Here is an 18352-nt window from a genome sequence, read left to right on the forward strand (position 1 = left end):
AACTCAGCAGCTGTCTCCAGCAGCTCACGTAGGAAAATTCTAGAACAAGACTCAGGTTTCATATGTAGCTCTCTGCTGAGAAGGGGCTCTTCCAGTCCAAAGGTGAAAATCATTTTCAGAAACTCTTTCAAAAGGAGACTCCCCCTCATCTCAGGCTTGGGGCTGAAGATGTTACCCCCCCACACACACCACCACCACCACCACCGTAGAAACTCCCTTTTAACATAAACACATCAATCTTTCAAATCAGCACCCTTCCACCTCTCTGTGAATGGCATTCCCACCTCGGGCACCCACTGCCCAGCTGAGGGTCGTCAGGTGGCACAGGCGGTCTGCCCTCCCTCCTCCTGTGGGCACAGAAATCAGAATTCTGAATGGGTTGCTCCATTTCTACAGGAATCTATTAGTAATTGCCAAGGGGAACACTTAGCATTTTAGATAAATAAGTAAATAGTAGTTAAGTGCTGTGTGCCTCCATTTCCTGCAGTTTAGTGCTTATGGCAAAAATTCTTTACGATCCAAGGAGGGAGACAAGGAGGACAGAGAGTGCCAGCCTTGGTCCCTGCAGGCCATAATGCTGCCCCTGCAGCGGGCGGGCCGGCAAGGGGCCTCGGGCTGGGAGCCTGGGGAGCGCGGGCCCTCCTTGTTCTGTTCCTGTTTAGGCAGCTCTGCCTGCTCCCCGCAGCTGGCCCTGTCAGCATCCCTCCTTTGGAAGCTTAATCATATCAGCGAGCTCACTGCACCGCATCTGTAATGACTTGTTTACCAGTCTGTGCCGGCTCCCCTTGCCAGGCTGGGCTCTCCCAGAGGACAGGGGCCATGTCATGTCCCCATTTTCCTGTCCCCTGCGCCCACACATTGCCTGGCATAGAGAGGCCCTAGTAATTGCCCGTGAACCTCAGGCTGGGTGACTCTGGGTCCGCAGCCAGTCCCTAAGCTCCTTCACTTTTTCCTCTCTTCAGGGGCTGTAGGGGCTCAGCTGCTCCCATGTACTTGTTTCATTACATTAAACCAGGAGAAAGAAACAGTTCTCAGTTTACATTGTGTTCTGCTGGGAATCATTGCTCCTTTACTCCTTGTGGCTATAGCAGAGGTGGCCCCAACCCCTCCCTCGGTATAAGGATATCCCAGGCCAGGCCTCTCAAGGGCCAAGGGCCAGTTTGGGGACTTGGTTTTTGGAAAGTGACCAGCTCAAATCTTTCCATAAATATGGAAAGATGGGTCAGGTCGAGAGTTACCAAGAAACAGAGAGAAACTGAGTCCTGCTGACATCCAAGGGAACTCTGGATCCAGCCAGACCTGAAGCCATCTCGCTCTCTGTTATGTGAGAGAATTATTTATTTATTTACTTTTCTTTCTTTCTTTTCCAGGCAAATTTGAATTTAGTCTCTTTTCTTCCCAACCCAAAGAGTTCTTCATAACACAGGTATGAAGGACTTAAACTTCTGCCTCCAGAGCAACATTTCAAAATAATTTTATTATTATTTTATTATTCCCAGGGTATCTGGGAATAATAAAAGCTTTAAAAAAGAAACATGCTATCATATTGATAGTCACAGCTCCGTGAGCCTTCTCATTTTATCCAGGGAGTCTAGACTGTGGCCCCGAATCCCACCCTAAGCCAGGAGGTGCTGAGAAATTCATCTCTCTGGCTTCTGTTTATCATGAGGAATGAGGACATTGCTCAGCCTTTGATGAAAGCTCGCATATTGCTGTTTGCTTTCTGAGTTCCCAGGAGGCCAGGCTTCTCTGAGCTTCCTGGGAGGTAACTGAGTAACACTCGGGGCTCAGCAGCCTGCAAATCAATTAATCTCTTTTGCAAATTGCTAACCGGTTCTAATGAATTGGCTAGGCACAGAGGAAGTCCTGCGTGGCTCTGTGTCCTTTACAGTGACAAGACTCTCCCGGAGCAGGCTGAGACATCGTGCCTCTGCTGAGGAACAAATCTATTAATATTTGGAGAGAACATCAAATTGTGCCCAGTGGACTTAAAGTTTGGTCAAGAGAAACTCAACTTCTCTGTGAACTAAAAAGAAAAATAGTCTCCTCGACTCTCCATGTTCTGTCTCCCTGGATGTTGCCTGTACCAGAAGAGGAGCAGACCCCGGGAGAAGCAAAGCAGGTGGGCAGCCCCCAGGCCACCCCCCCATCGTGGGGTCAGAAGATGAAGCCCCATGAAACTGAGGAAAGGGAGTACTCTAATGCTTCTTCTAGTAGAAGAAGCTAAAATCTGAGACCAGTTCAGAGTCTTATAAGAAAGGTACAACATGGTACTCAGAGACCCCTTCTCACAGTGATCCTCCTCCATCCAGGGTCTTCCCCAGAGGGACCGTCTGCTTGGGCTGAGGCCATAGGAAGCATTCTACATCTACCTCATGTAGAATGAAGCACAGGAGACACCCAGTCTCCCAGTCAGCAGAGAAGAGTGACATCCCAAAACCTTCCACCCAGAGGTTCTGTCCCTGGTCCCCAGCTGGAAATAGATGGGCAGTCAGTGGTATGGAGTGACAACCTGTCTTTGAGTAGAAATGGTGCATTGTTCAATGCGATGCACAGGGGTCCCTGGGGTTCCACCACTGTAGGTTGAGCAGTTCTATCTGAAGAGGGTGGTGAGCTGCAGATGGGGCCACGGTGGGCGCCAACCTCACCGACCATATTACAATGTATTGGAAAAAGATCTGTGCGTGACCACAAGTGTTGTTCTTCTGGGTGGAGCACCACTTTTTCCAAGCTCCTTTTAAGGGTGAACAGGTTGGGCCACCATCAGCAGCCTCCTTGTTCCTGCTCTGTCCTCCACCGCCCTGGTACCTTGTGGCCAATGGTGATCTTTGCAAAACCCAAATGTGATGATCTGCCCCCTGCCCTCATCGTGCCTTGGGTCCCCTTTGATTTCAGGAGAAAGATCAGGCCCCCATAAAGGCCTGGGGATCCCTGCAGGTGGCCCCCAGAACCTGTAAGCTCTGGTTGCACAGGTCACCTCTCACCTTCGGGCACATACCACCACCTCGGCACGGGCAGCTCGCCTACTGCGGGCACCCACACAGTACCTCAGAACTTGAACCTGCACTTCCAAAGCTGTGCTGGGAATGCCACCCCAGTGAGCCCAAGAAAGAGGACTCCTCAAGGAGGGCTTGGCAGGATGTCCCTGTGACCTCTGCCATCAGCTGTGTTGAATGTAGGGTTGAAAACCATGCAAGGCAAAGTTCTGCTGGAACCAAGGGGATACTAGATCAGCAAAAGAAGCCCAGGACCATCCTATGGACAGAGAAAAAGGGACATGGAGGAACAAGAGAGCCCCAGGAAAGGGACCCCCAAGGGGGCCAGAGAGAGTCATGATCTTAGGTGGTTCACAGGCACAGAGTTAAATAAATCTAAATGGCACAGTTGCCAATTTTATCTTACTCTTCTAATTATGGAAAGAAGGAAGCCTTAACTGGACACCAACATGGCGGTGAGGTCTCCCTGGCTCTCCCAATCTCTTTCTAGCAAAGGGAATGTCCCTAGAGTTCATGGACTTTAGTTCACAACAGATTCCCACTGGAATTTATTGACCCAAGTACACTGCGGTGTTTTCATCTTTGTAACGTTCCCTTTATGGCATTAGGTATTGGCTTTTGTTTTTAATGGTGGCAAACATTTATTTTATGTATTTTAGCTTTCTATAAGTGACCGAGTAGGAAAAAAAAAAAACAGTGAGTAAGTTCGAAGGCTGGCGACCGATGGGCACAACGGGGCTGCTGAAGGGGGTCGTGAGTGACATGAATCCACGCCACCGACCACCACACTCACCAAGCAGGCACCAACGCCTCTCTGAGCCTCAGTTTGTCTGTCTGCACAACGAGAATGAAAGTTACACAAGTTTGTGAGGGGGTGAAATGTGGATGGGCTTCCTAGATTTTTGAGAGTTTTCTAAAACCTCCCTTGGAACTGTGGTCCCGAACCTCACGGTGTTTACTGTTATAAGCCACGCCAGCTGCAGGAAATTGCAAAACCATAAACTCAATGGAGTTCTTATCGTTCAATAAAACATCTCCCTCAATCAATATGACTTCAGATGTGTCATCCGGGCACAGGGCCATGCTCGGCTCTTCTTCAGTGTTCCAATTTTAGTCTGTGTACCGGGAGAAGCGGCACGACTTCCAATGTGCCCAGCAAAAGCCCAAATAATTAACCTCAACCACATCAATGTTCTCTATTCAGTTCCACAAAATGCGTTTCTAAGGAAATGTATAAGAGCACTCTTTATACCACGGAATGTTTTAATGTATCCCAGCATCGGAGTAAATAGAACCGGTCTCAGTTAATGGAACAGGTCCTTTTAACACAGGGATTTCAATAATAATAATAATAATAATAATAATAAAAAGCTGGTAGGTCATCAGCCAGAAAGAGATGTGCATTCAAACACAAAAACAGGGCAAACCTAATTATGAGATTCTTTTTGCAGCCCAGGGTCAATAACTGTGATGTCAAGAGAACGGTAACGAGGCTGTGTACAGAGGGGTTTTGAGCTCTCAGAGAGAGAACATTGCCCCTCCTGGTCCCAGAGAACTGCCACGCTGGCCTTCACCCCACCGCCCACGCTCTGGAAAGAGAACACTCAATTCAGAGCAGTGGCCTCGTCCGAATCGTGTACCCACAACAAAGGAGAGTCGTGGGGGGCTCTTGCTCAGGTGGGGTCAGCTCTTTGTGAGGATCTGTGGGATTTCAGTGGCTTTCTCTAATGGAAAAATAACACAAGGGCACGTGAGCTGGCACAGGCACGTGCACCACAGAAGCAAGGCTGCTTTCCCCAGTGAGACCCTTAGAGACAGTGAAAAGAACATTTCAAGGCAAGGTTTGCGGGGGACTTTCCCCAGCAGGTCGAAAGGGTGGCCTTTGGCCACCTGGTGCCAGCTGGCTCAGGTTGGCATGGAGCACTCACATGGAGGCGGGGAATTGCACACCCATGCCCAGGCAGGTATCTTCTGGTGTTCCAAGTGAGGGTAGAAACCCCCTGGGTCCCATGGCCCTCCCCTGACCCAGGCGGACACAACTCCATTACTTTGCTCAATCCCCAGCACAACAACCCAATCCATTAGGGTGCCAACACAGTTTTAGAGGTTTAATGCTAAAACCAAATAGCTCCTGCCTGGCAGCAAAGCAGGAGCACTTGAAAATCTCATGGTCCTCTTCTGTGGGAGGCGTATTCCTCTTCAGATGGATGGCCTTTTTGCTTTCCTCCTTTTATCTTGGTGGGCCTCAAACATAGTGTGTGTGTGAACACTTCTGTTTAGAGTTCTGCACACATACCCTGATGGTGGATCTGCGGGATTTTCAAAGATAACTGTGACTCCAGATGATTTTTTGCCTTACAGGCTGGCCTTGCAAATGAGATCCACCACCTTTGAAACATGGTCCCACTCCAATGTCAGAGAGGACTCTGGGCTAGAAAACACATGCTCGGGGCTACCTTCATCTCCCCAGACTTTCATCTACAAAACTGGGGGGGCATCAGATGATCTATAAGATCGAGGATGGTGATTCTGTAAGCTACAAGGTCAGCTGGGCAACCTGGGTACAAGGCAGCAGAAATGCCTGTCAACTTGATAAACAGTGTCCTAATTAACTCAGATCATTGTAACGAGGGGACACTAGGTAAAATTAACCCATCCACATTGGGGACCAAAATTCCACAATAAGTAGGAGGGAATTAACATCTGAGAATTTGTCCTAAAAAAATCAATGAAAACAAAAGTTGTGAAAATAAGCTGTCACGCCCACAGAGATCAAATCAAAATGAACCCTCAGCCTCAGGTTCTGATGGCAAGCTTTGAGCTAATTGTTGTGATCAACTCGAGTTCATCGCATTGATGAGGACAGAGTACATTTTTACACAAAATTGTGAGGTGGTCCAAGCGGCGGCACCTCACTTCCTATTTATTTTCATAGCAAGAACTTCAAGACTTCAAGAAGGATTTTTTTTTTTTTTTTTCACCAAAAAACACATTATAGCACTTCATCGGTTTTCCAGGGACTTTTCATTAAGCCTGGGGCAGCTACCTCCCTCTTGGAGTTGTCACCCTGCCTCGTTCTCTCTTGTTCATTTGTCACCCAGTCTGACTCTGCCAACGAGTGTGAATCACACAGGTTTCCAATGGTCAGTTCATCAACTTCATGTCTCTTAACATTTGGTGGCCAATTTACAGCAGCCCCTTATCCACAGGGGACATCTTGCAGGAGCCCAGTGGCTGGGGAACTGTAGGCAACACCAAGCCCCATATAAAAACTCTGCTTTTTCTTATACATACCTGCCTACCATAAAGTTTAATTTGTAAATTAGGCATACTAAGAGATCAACCATCATAACACATGACGAAATAGAACCACAATAGCAACAGACTGAATAAAAGCTATTTAAAACTTCCAAATGGCTTATTTCTGGAATTTTTCATTTAACATTTTCAGACCACAGTTAGTTGATGGCGGGTAATTAAACAGTGGAGGGTAGAGCTGTGGGTCAGAGGGGACTCCTGTACATTACACCGTGAAAATTAATGTGAAGGGCTTGTATGGATGGTATGGGAAGCAGAGAGAGAGTGGAGGAGGTCTGAATTTAGATAAGGGTCTCATACGCCGTGGTTTAGCTGGCACACCTCCCGACTGGGGTATCCCATACAGACGATTTAGAGTCTAAGGCAGATGCTTGCTTTCCTTGGGACATTCAATGGCTTCATATACAAGAGCCAGTCCCTTCAGTGAGTGGCCCCCAACCCAGTGCACACACAGCCTGACACTCCAGTGAATGTGGCCAATGAACAGCGTTCTTTGAAACCGTGATATGAAAAATCAATGATATGCCTGCACATTCTACATTTAGCTGGGGTGCCTGGTGAGTCCACAGTGCTTAGTAACTGAACAGAAAGTTCTAGTCAGCCCCGTCGGATCCCTTGTTGGAGACTTGGCCGGGATGGTCTACTCGGTTTAGGTTTAAGAAAGAAAACACGTTCTCAGGAGTGTCTCATGGGCTCTAATTAATGTAAAATCTCATAAATTAGGTCTTTATCCTCCATAACTCCTCTGGCCTTCTGCTTGCAGATGACTTCACCATCGAGCCATCTGTTAATTCCAATGATTAGTACCAAGCTATTGGAATAGTTTGGAGAAGAGAGAAATTAAACATCTTTTGAAAAAAAAATTTTAAAAAACATCCTCTCTCTCATCTTCCTAAGTTATTGACAGGAAGAGTCTCCAAAACATAAAGAAGACCAGAAAAAAAAAATGGTTAGTACATATTGCAGCCCCTGGACACAGATGTTCCTGAGCATTGTTAGTAAATGTCTTCCTCATCTTGTTGGTGTATCCGGGCTGAGACTGATGTTTTCCCTACCTTTTAATTGGCCAATCCCCTTCCCCAAAGGTCATTGTCAATAACAAAATCTTTGTTGAACTCCATCAAGCTCCCCAAGTTACAGCATCACGGGTCACCCAGGCCAGATCACGCCTCCCTGTCCTGCCGTGGGAAAGCCGTCATCCTCCCTCACCCCAAAACACACACACACACACACACACACACACACGCAGCTGAGGGTCGGCTCTGATCTCCCCTCCAGGACCTGCCAGGTCAAAGAAGCTCCAAGCAAGTTGTCTGTAAATGGGGGCAACCAGGGCCCAGCTTTAGGTTCCTTTGAAGTCACAACACTTTGTCTTCAAACACCCAGAGCCTTCAGAGTGCCTGTCACTCTGCTGTGAAATATTGATATTGGCAGGTGGTGGCAATGAACTCCTCTGGCCCCCTTGGTTTCCAGGCGGCATTTATTTTGATGCACTCTTTCTTTTTCCCTCGGACTCCATGTCCATCACAAGCTGTAGAACCCCAGCTTGCAGGCGGCACGATCAGCCTTCCCTAGTCCCCCTCTGACACTTCAATAAGGAATGGGAGGTGATTAATACTCCCCGGGCCGTGGCTTCCAACACATCTGCAGGCTCCTCCTGCCCCTCCATGCCCATTCTCCCCGTCCTTTATAATTGCTGGGGTGGGAGGCCTTTGAAAAGGGGCACCAGGGACACAGGCTTCTAGCTCAACCTGCTGCTCAAATAATAAAAATGAAAGCACAGACATTTGTCACCACTGAAGGCTGTTTCCTGGGCATTGTCACCTGCGTGGGCAGGGGGACCTATGCTCCCAACAGGAGTTGACGATGGTTGGCCCCTGCTTTCCTATCTCTATATTCAGGTTTTATTTCTATTGAAGTCTGGACACATTCCTCACTAGGACCCCACCTTGCTCTTGGGATCATGGAGTGACAAAGCCATGAAGTGCTGGTATCAAGACAGGAAATGTATAGAAACTGGTTCCCCCAAAGGCGGGGAGCCTCAGGACCTCTGGGGCTCTTCCACAGGCCCTGCTAGGTGGGCACAGGACTCTGTCCTGAGGCTTTTAAGGGGAAGAAGGGAGGAAAGGACAGTGAAAGCCTATCTGTTTGTCTCAGGGTTCCTAGGTCACCCTAAGCGAGCCAGGTGTGTGCACCTGTTAGGAAGAGGCAGCACCTGCAATGGAAGCCATGTAGGAGCCTACCCCCCCGAGGAGAAGCAGACAGAGCAGGCACCACTTGCTTTGGCCCAGCCCCGTCCTATGGCTGTGGCCAGGGGGTAAAGCTGTGTGCGTAGCCACACCAAAGGCCCTGACATGCCTGGGCAGCCAGCCACAGGTCTTCTCCCTAATGGGAACTGATGGGTCCCACAGCCATCGGGAGAGAAGCTACCTGGACTACCGCTCCCCAGAGTGTGGAACATGTCCTGCAGGGGGCAAGAACATATGTGTTTTTATGGTTTAGGTTTATAATTAAGGTTCTGCAAACACTGCCGACAAACATTGAGAGCCCGGATGATGCACACTCTTGTACACACCGTGTCCGTGTTGTTCGTTTAGAAACACACTTTAAGATCATTTCCTCTAGTTTTGATGGGGAGAAATTATAAAGCAAGTTGAATAGTGCCCCCCAAGTCCTAACCCAAAGCACCTGCAGAAGTGGCCTTACTAGGCAAAAGGTCACTTCTATGGTTGGTTGATTGACTCTGCAGAAGGAATCAATTCAAGGTTCTCAAGATGAGACCAAGTGGGATTTAGTGTGCAGCCTAAATCCAATGACACAGAAAAAGTCAGAGGGAGGTCTGACCCATGGTGACACAGGGAGGAAGCCATGTGGAAATGAAGCCAAGACTGGAATGATGTGACCACAAAACAAGGAACGCCCAGAGCCAACTTGGAGAGGAAGGGAGTGTCCTCCTCAGAACCCCTGGAGGGTCTGGGAGGCTCCTGGACTCCAGACTCAAAGAGAATAAGGTTTAGTTGCTTCAAGCCACCAGGTGTATGGTGATTTCTTACAGCAACCTAAGAACCCCAATAGAAATGCCCAGTAGCTGCTGCCTGTTGCACAGGGCCCCACACTCCCCCTTCCCTCCCCAGAGTCCTCCCTAAAATCCTCCCCTCTGGCCATGAGCCTGCGTGTGTCCCATCCCCGTCTAGAAAGCCTCTGCCTTGTTCTCCCACACCCAGCTTTCCAGAAGAAACCCCTGTCCCCAAAGAGAACTTCCCCTGCGTGTCTCTCCCCCAATACATCCACAAGTGGCCTGATCCTCCACTGAACAGCAAGGACCCTTATCATCACGCGTCACACTGGGCACGGCACTCAGCATAAGTTACACAGCTCCCCTGACCTCTCAGTGAGCCACGGGAGGCATCGGTCTCTGACTGTATGGCTGAGGCACTGGACAGGGGACAATGCCATACGGTCAGAGACCCCACATGGAAGCTGACTGGCCACAATGTCATTCTCAGTAAGATGGGAGCAAAGGAGAGTCAGTTGGTTCTCCTGGCTTCACCCACCATCCCATTCATCAGAGCAGGGATTATCTTCTTCCCTCCCTTCAGGGGCACAGTGAAGAGCCCCAACATAGAAACAGAGGCCGCAGGAGTTTCCTGGATGAAGCTGTCTTTAAGGTGCTGGGAAGGGAGCTAGTGGGTGGGGGACTTCCATCATTTGGGTCAACTGGCAGAGTTCCAGATGGTCCAATGAGATCCACACTGGGACCCACTGGAAACCTCCCTGACCTACAGAGCTGTGCCTGCCACCCTGCCAGTGCCTCAGCAGGTGACCGGCCACAGCTGTCACTATGGTTCCACACCCGCCTAACAGAAGATTCAAGAACTGGACTTGATGGAAGAGAGGTGAGGGCAGGGTCCATGGAGACAAGAATCAAGGAGCTCACCACAGGGACCATGATGCCCATGGGGCTCCCCTCACACATGGGGCCCCCATGCCCCAGAACTCCTCACCTTCCAGGGGCTCTGAGCTGTGACCTGCCATTCACAGAGCGCCAGGCTGGACCTGGATGCCCAGTGGTAGGTGCAGGTGGAAAAGGCTCTGAGGGAGAGGGAAGTGGGCACGCGTAGTGTCTAGAAAGCACAGAAGTGACACTGATGTCACCTGCCACAGTCACAGGAAGGCCCCGTGACAAAGCAAAGAGTTGCACTGTATTCTTTGGCGCTTGGTGTGGGAGCCTGCAGTCTGGGGCTGGTGTGCAGAGCAGCATTTGGCCTTGAGGCATCTCTGTGATTGGGGTAGGGGTCACCAGGCAAAGCCCAGTGTGAGCGCCATGGAATAAGGAGCAACACGATGCAGATGAGGGCGAGAAAGAGCAGCGCTGGGCACCTTGAGTGCACTTCCACCTCCCCTCACCCTATTCCTTATGGGAATAAGGACCTTCACATTCCTTTTGCCTTTACAACTCTCCAACCAACTACTAGAGCAAACACCTGCCTTGATTTAAATTCTGGGTAACAAAACATTGGTCTTCATCCTCCACCACCACAGAGGGTTTGGGGGCTGACGAATGGGGGAAGGAAGGGGAGCAAGTGCCCTCTGCCTGCAGGGGCCACTGGGGCTGCCCAAAAGTGGAAGAGAAGGTGCTCCATACACGTCCTCAAGACCAAAAACCTCAGTCTTCAGACGTAGTCCCGGGGCAGGCTTTGAACCAAAGAGGTAAACATCAGTCACAGAAGGATGGTAATTCAGTCACTGCTGGCCAGATGGGGCCTACAGCCTCTCACAAATGGTCTTCATCTTCTCAGTTAACCCTCGGCAAGCAAGGCCCAGGCTGGGCTCATTGCTGCTGGGAAGAGGGGAAAGGGAGGGGACACAGGGGTCCAGAGAAGGTAAGTGACTCAGCCTGGTTCTCAGCCTTTGCAGCTTAGAAAAGCCCCTTCCAGGAAGCAGCCTCTCGAGCTCCCGTACTTTCCTTCTGGGAGTGGGGAGGGCAGCTCTCCCTGCCTCCCAGGCAATCATCTCAGCAGTGGCTCTCGCAGAACCACTCAGATGTCTGGTTCCTGTTGTCCCAGGCTCTGGAGGGACTCTGCCCAGTAAGGACCTGACTCCAGGATGTTCATGGACTGCTCAGTGTGGGAGGCTCTGTCTCCTCACGGTCCCTCTCATTATCTCACAGACATCCACTTTGACACTGTCCCTCATGCACTGACCCCTGCTAGAGCTGGGCTGGCTGCTGTGCAGCCTACCTCCCAGCCATCTGTCCAGTCTAGGTTCACTTCCAAGGGGAGCTTTACCTGAGTTCTTGAGGATCCCATGTGGCTCTGGCCCCTCCAGTCGGAGACGGGGACAACTTCTTCTTGGCACCCATGGGGGCTTACGCAGTCTGCTGGTTCTCAAGGGAGCACGGCTCTGCCAGAAATTCCCTTCGTACCTGCAGGACAGAGAAGCACACGTGCAGGAACCAGCCTGGAGAGCACGTGCCCCACAAGTCAGGGACAACTCTGGAAGAACTCAGCTGGACTCTTGCTGGTCAGCTTGGAGCAACCCTGCTACCCGCAGCCCTCATCCCCACCCAGGACATGGAGGAACTAAGCCATAAAGTGCTTCATGAAGCTCCCATATGGCTGAGTCAGACTTTGGGAAGGTCAGCTGCTATGAGGAAGCCCTGAACTGTTCGCCTCCCTTCTTGCTGAACAGACCCCCCATGAAGATGTTCTGTAATCTGCATTGACCAGTGTCATGGCCACTAACTCCTGTGGCTGTTGAGCAATTAACATGTAGTCAGTGTGTCTGAGAAATCAGGCTTTAAATTTTGTCATTTTAATTAATTTAAATAGACACAAGTGACAGTGACTACCACAACGGACAGCACACATGTAGGGGTCCATGAGGAGGAGCTCTTCTGGATTATCTGATCTTGTGATCCCCCAAAGTATTCACCTCCCAGAGGGAGAAGGTGTGAGAATCCAGGGCTTCTACTCACACTTACCCTCCTCTGAACCTCATCATTCCCACTGGAACAAGACTTCTGAGATGCACGCTATACATCGTGATATAGAGGAAAATGTTTGCATAATTTGCAAATGAACAAATATGTACTTATTAGGATACAGGCTCACAATAATCTACTTAAAGCAATGTGCAACCCTATAACATATCATCTAGTGAAGCACCCCATCTTGCAGGCAAAGGAACTGAGAAGAGTATCTGCCACGTGCTCTAAGCTCTTTTGAAAGATCTGTGTACTGCTTCGAGCTCCCTGGTCAAATACAAGAACCCGCTTTGTTTACAAATCTCAGTTCACAAGATTTGTGAACTCCCATGGTTCTCAGAACCTGCTAGGGAGAAGGCGAGGAAACCTGCATGGCCACTTGCCTTTGTTTATCTGAGCTGCTGCCTGGATGTGGCCACAGTCTCCTGTAGAATGTTAAATAAGATATGCAGAATGTATCTTGTGTGTTGGCTTTTCCTGGCAGCAACAATGAAAGAGTGGCTTTGTGTCCAGACTTGCAGGGTTTCTATGGGACAAGCTTGTCTCCCCTGCCTGGGGCAGGAGCTGTTACCATCCAGGGCATTTAGCTCCTTCTTTGAAGCAGGCTTCCCTACTGGTCAAGACCACAGGTTCCAGAAAGATCTCTCTGAGCCAGATTGGGAGGAGAGGTTAATCACAAAGCCTAATCCAACTGGGGTTTCTGCAGGGATGAGTAGAGAGTGATTTCAAAGTGGTGCAGAGACAAATGGAGAAAGGGAGGTGAGTCATGTGCAGAGAATTCTGTGCTGTAAGTCACCTTTGCCTGAGTCAGCAGGTGACTGCCACACTCCTGCGGGTATTAAAGAATGGCACAGTTTGGTTTGAATCCATCCCATTTGATGATTCTTTTTTTTTTATTACATGACAATAGTGGAATGCATTACACTCCTTATTCATTTCCTTATTACACATATACAGCACAATTTTTCATAACTCTGTATATAAAATATGTTCACGCCAAATTATGCCATTATACATGTACTCTTTTTTTGCATTACAATTCTTAATACACATATATACCATAATGTTTCATATCTCTGTTTGTATATAAGGTAAGTTGACACCAAATTCAAATCTTCATACGTGTATTTTGTATAATCATGACCCCATTTGTTGATTCTTGATTTTACTTCCTGCACTTTAGGAGTCTTGTTAAGAAAGTTAGATCCTAGGACAACATGGTGAAGATTTGGACCTATTTTTTTCTTCTATTAAGTACAGGATGTCTGTTCTGGTGCCTGAGTCTTTGATCCACTTTGAATTGAGTTTTGTGCAGGGTGAGAGATAGAGGTTGAATTTCATTTTATTACATATGGATTTCCAATTTTCCCAACACTGTTTGTTGAATAGGCTATCTTTTCTCCAGTGAATGTTTTTGGCACTTTTTCTTTCCTTTCTTTTCTTTTCTTTTTAAATATTTTTTTAGTTGTGGATGAACACAATATCTTTATTTATTTATTTTTATGTGGTGATGAAGATCAATCCCAGTGCCTCATGCACGTGAGGCAAGAGCTCTACCCCTGAGCCATAACCCCAGCCCCTTAGCACCTTTTTCTAGAATGAAATGACTGTATTTATGTGGGTTTGTGTCTGTGTCTTATACACTGTACCATTGGTCTACATGTCTGTCTTGGTGCCAATACCATGATGTTTTTGTTACTGTGGCTGAGTAGTGTAATTTAAGGTCTGGTATTGTGATGCCTCCTGCTTCACTTTTCTCACTAAGTATTGCTGTGGCTATTCTGGGTCTCTTGTTTTTCCAAATTAATTTCATGATTGCTTTTTCAATTTCTATAAGAAATGTTATTGGGATTTTAATAGGAATTTCATTAAATCTGTGTAGTGCTTTTGCTACTATGGCCATTTTGACAATATTAATTCTACCTATCCAAGAACAAGGGAGATCTTTTAATCTTCTGAGATCTTTATTGATTTCTTTCTTTAGTATTCTGAGGTTTTCATTGTAGAGGTCTTTCACCTCTTTTGTTAGATTGATTCCCAAGTATTTTATTTTATTTTATTTTATTTTATTTTATTTTTTGAGGTAATTGTGAATAGTAGAGTTTTCATAATTTTCCTAAATCATCACTGATGTATAGGAACGTGAAACTAAGAAGCTTCTTCTCAGCAAAGGAAATAATCAATAACATGAAGAGAGAGGCTACAGAATGGGAGAAAATATTTACTACCTGCACCTCAGATAGAGCATGAATCTCCAGGATATGTAAAGAACTCAAAAAACTTAACACCCAAAAAACAAACAACCCAGTCAATAAATGGGCAAAGAAACTGAAATGTTCACAGAAGAAACACAATCGATCAACAAATATATGAAAAAATGTTAAACATCTCTAGCTATTAGAGAAATGCGAATTAAAACTGCTCTAAGATTTCATCTCACTCCAATCATAATGGTAATTATCAAGAATACAAGCAACCATAAATGTAGGCGAGGATGTGGGGGAAAAGGTAAACTTAGACATTGCTGGTGGGACTGCAAATTGGTGCAACCACTATGGAAAGCAGTATGGAGATGCTTCAGAAATAACTTGGAATGGAGCCACTATTTGACCCAATTATCCCACTCCTTTATACCCAAAAGACTTAAAATCAGCATACTGCAGTGACACAGCCACATCAATGTATATAGCAGCTCAACCCACAATAGCTAAACTATGGAACCAGATGAATGGATAAAGAAAATGTGGTACGTATACACAATAGGATATTACTCGATCTTAAAGAAGAATGAAATAATGGCATTTGCCTGTTAAGTGAAATAAGCCAATCTCAAAAACCCAAAGAACGAATGTTTTCTTGATAGACGGATGCTAACTCACAATAAAGAGGATAGGGTAGGGAAGAATAGAGTTATTTTGGATTAGGTAGAGGGGAGTAAAGGGAGGGGAGGGGATATGGGGGTAAGAAGGAGAGTAGAATGAATCAGACATTATTACCCATGTACATATATGACTACATGACTGATGTGATTGTACATCATGTGCAACCGGAGGAATGAGAAGTTATACTCCATTTATGTATGATGTGTCAAAGTGCATTCTACTCTCGTGAATAACTAATTAGAACAAAATTTTAAAAAAATAAATATGAAAAAATCATTTGGAAAAAAAATGGCACAGTTTGAGCCACAGGGACTCAGCTCAGTCAGAGTAACTGGAGATTGCAGGGAGAGTCCACCTGAATCCGCATCAAATCAAGGTGGAGAGTTCCACCCTGAATTTACATCAAGTCAAGGTGGAATTTGTTTCCTTTTGCCCTTGGGGAGAGCAAGGTGAACCTTGGTGTTATTTTCTAAGCAGTATTTTGGTTCAACTCAGACAGGGTCTTTTTTTTCCTCTTCTGGATTCTCTCAGAAGGCTCTCTGTGCAGCCACTAGGGACATCAGCCTGGCCAGGCAACTTCTGCACACTGGCCTTCATCAACAATCAAGCAAGACTCCCAAGGCATGGCTAATGCTGGTGGCCCATCAGACGCCTTCCCCAGGCTGCACATCTGTCCCCCTGTTGTCCAGGGGACATATTTGCCCCTGCCTCAAAAGGATTGTCTTGGCCAGTGTGAGCCAGTGTTACCCCCCTAAGGAGTTTGTATGGAAGACTCTAAGCCATTGACCAACTGTTGCAGGACTTAATGGATCGGCTCTTCACCTCTGAGCAAGAAGCTGGCATGGCGCAATTCGCGCCCAAGCTCCCATGGTATCAGGCCTTTGTTCCTCAGACTCACCCAGGTTTGCCTCCTCACACCTCCCAGGCCTCCTAAGAGCCCCCTGGCCTAGGTCCCAGGAACCCAGCCTCAGGTGTCACAATGTGAACTCTCTACTTCTCAAAGAACTGGTCCTGGGCTGCTTAAGAGGTATTGTTAGGTGGGCAAGTGCCTCTTCTCTGGTGACACTGCACTACAGAGTCCCTTCCGCTTCTCACATTATCTCACTGCTTTAAGATCAATGCAGATTTGTGTTTACGTCTAATCTGCCACTTTGAGCTCTTTAGTAACCTAAGTCTTTTTTAATAAGCTGCCACTTAAAGTCCAAGATTTTAAATTCAACTTGTTGGCTCCTCTCGCCTCTGCCCACTGTGTTCCTATAGGTCTCAGATGGAGCCTATGTGACAGGCCCTCCAGAGCCCAGGAGTCGCCTCTGTTCACAGGCCTCATGGACACGGAGCAGGAACGAGCCTTCTTGCCCGGTCAGCCCAGCAGAGGCCTGAAGCCTAGTCAGCCAGGCTCTCCAGGTCAGGGACATCAGTTTTGACTGGAGTTCAGTGGGAAATTCAAGAAAGGAGGTAAGTGAGGCTTCTGTTGGGATTTTGGAACTGGCTGAAATCTATTACCTACTCTCTAGGGAGGGCAGATGGAAGGCGTGGTGGGACACAGGCCTGACTCACACGCATGTGCTCTGGGGAAAGCTGGTGTTCTCACCCTCTCGCTTCCTCTCTGGACTCCACGGGGTCAACGAAAGCCAAGGAGTGGAGTAGAGGGTGCACAACCCAGCCCCTGCACCCACACAGCCGCACCTGGGCTGTGCAGCTAGCAGGACACAGGACGCAGCCACAGGTGGAGAGGCCACGTGAACTGAGGCCACGTCTGCAGGGCTGGCCTCAGTTCACATCACCTCGGAGGCTGTGCTCTCGTTGTCAAGAGTGCAGGCTCATCGATAAGGAAATGGTGCCATGATTAAGAACAGGCCCTGGGCTCAGACAGACAGACGTCTCTCTGGGAGGAAACCCACCACACAGACCTACTGTGCTTGGGGCCTGGCTTCTCCCCATCAGGCTCTCTTTGGCGACAACTGGGTGTTCAGGGTTGCAGTGTGCCCTTCTCCCACACAACCTCCAGCCACCCCCGCACTCATTTCCCTTCACCTGGGGCGCCACAGCTCATTGTTCCATTTGCTGGAAGCTTCCGGGAACAAATCTCTGAGTGTTTCATGCTTCGTACGGCACTGTACACAGTTACAAATTAATCAATAAAATCCAATTCCATGGTCCAGCGCTTGCTTGGGGCACGGCAAACGCATTTTGTGAGCACTCTGAATCTCTATGCCTCTAGTGAATGTCAGGGCAATTAGGAATCCAAGTATAAATTTTCCATTTCCACTCTGAAAATGTACCCTGCGTTTTCTAATCCCCTTCCTTTAACTCATGTAGTTTCATTAACGAAAACAGCCATTTTCATTACAGTGTGGTATTTGGAGTTGGCAAAAGACAAAGAGATAAATGAAACAGAATGGAAGGCCTTGAAATAAACTCCAAGTATAAACGGGAAGCCGAAATGTAGCAAATACATGAGGGAAAGTAGCCTCAAGCAGGGTCTGCAAGCTTTTCAAGCAAATTCCAGATAAATATTTTAGAGTTAGCAGGCCACGTAGGATCTCTGTACAAATTCGTATTCATATATATATATGTGCATATGTATATGTCCTCTTAAAAACATAAAACCATGCCTTATGAAGACATGTAAAAATAGATCAAAAGTCATGATTGACCCACAATCCATAGTTGTCTGTATAACAAAAATAAAAATAAATCCATATATATATATATATTAGTCAAGTGTGTGTGCGTGTGTGTGTGTGTGTGTGTGTGTGTGTGTGAATGCATATATACTCATGTAAGAAAACAGAAGAGAATATATTTGTATATTTGTGATTTAGGGAGATTGCGAGTAGGGAGAGATTTCTTAGGTAAGACCCCAAACTAACAGTCATAAGGGAAAAGGCCAGTCCCTGTGAACACATCAAGGTGCAGGACTTCTTGCCAGGCGTGGTGATGTACACACTGACCGGGAGACCGGGTCAGCCCCAGGAGTTGGAGGCCAACATGGGCAACAGAGTGAGATTCAGTTCAAAAAAAAAAAAGGAAACCAAACCACACAACTTCTTAATGACAAAAGAATCATAGGCAAGATTTTAAAAAGAATTCCATTTTCAACAGTAGAGTGAGCTAAGTACTCAGATTGAATATCACCCCCATGTTCACCCTTCTATTGAAAACAAATG

The 18352-nt window shown here is 47.4% G+C and overlaps 1 protein-coding gene across 1 annotated transcript in view; it reads right to left on the reverse strand.

The window, feature by feature from the left end:
* Window positions 1-18352, reverse strand: part of Znf831 (zinc finger protein 831) — a 61742-nt gene that overhangs the window by 27346 nt on the left and 16044 nt on the right. Inside the window, exon 3 of the mRNA XM_026412234.2 lies at window positions 11651-11739. Within this exon, the coding sequence (XP_026268019.2) occupies window positions 11651-11739 (89 nt within the window). The remainder of the gene's footprint in view (window positions 1-11650; window positions 11740-18352) is intronic.

This window comes from Urocitellus parryii, chromosome 6, assembly GCF_045843805.1.
Source record: "Urocitellus parryii isolate mUroPar1 chromosome 6, mUroPar1.hap1, whole genome shotgun sequence".
Taxonomy (NCBI): Eukaryota; Metazoa; Chordata; class Mammalia; order Rodentia; family Sciuridae; genus Urocitellus; species Urocitellus parryii.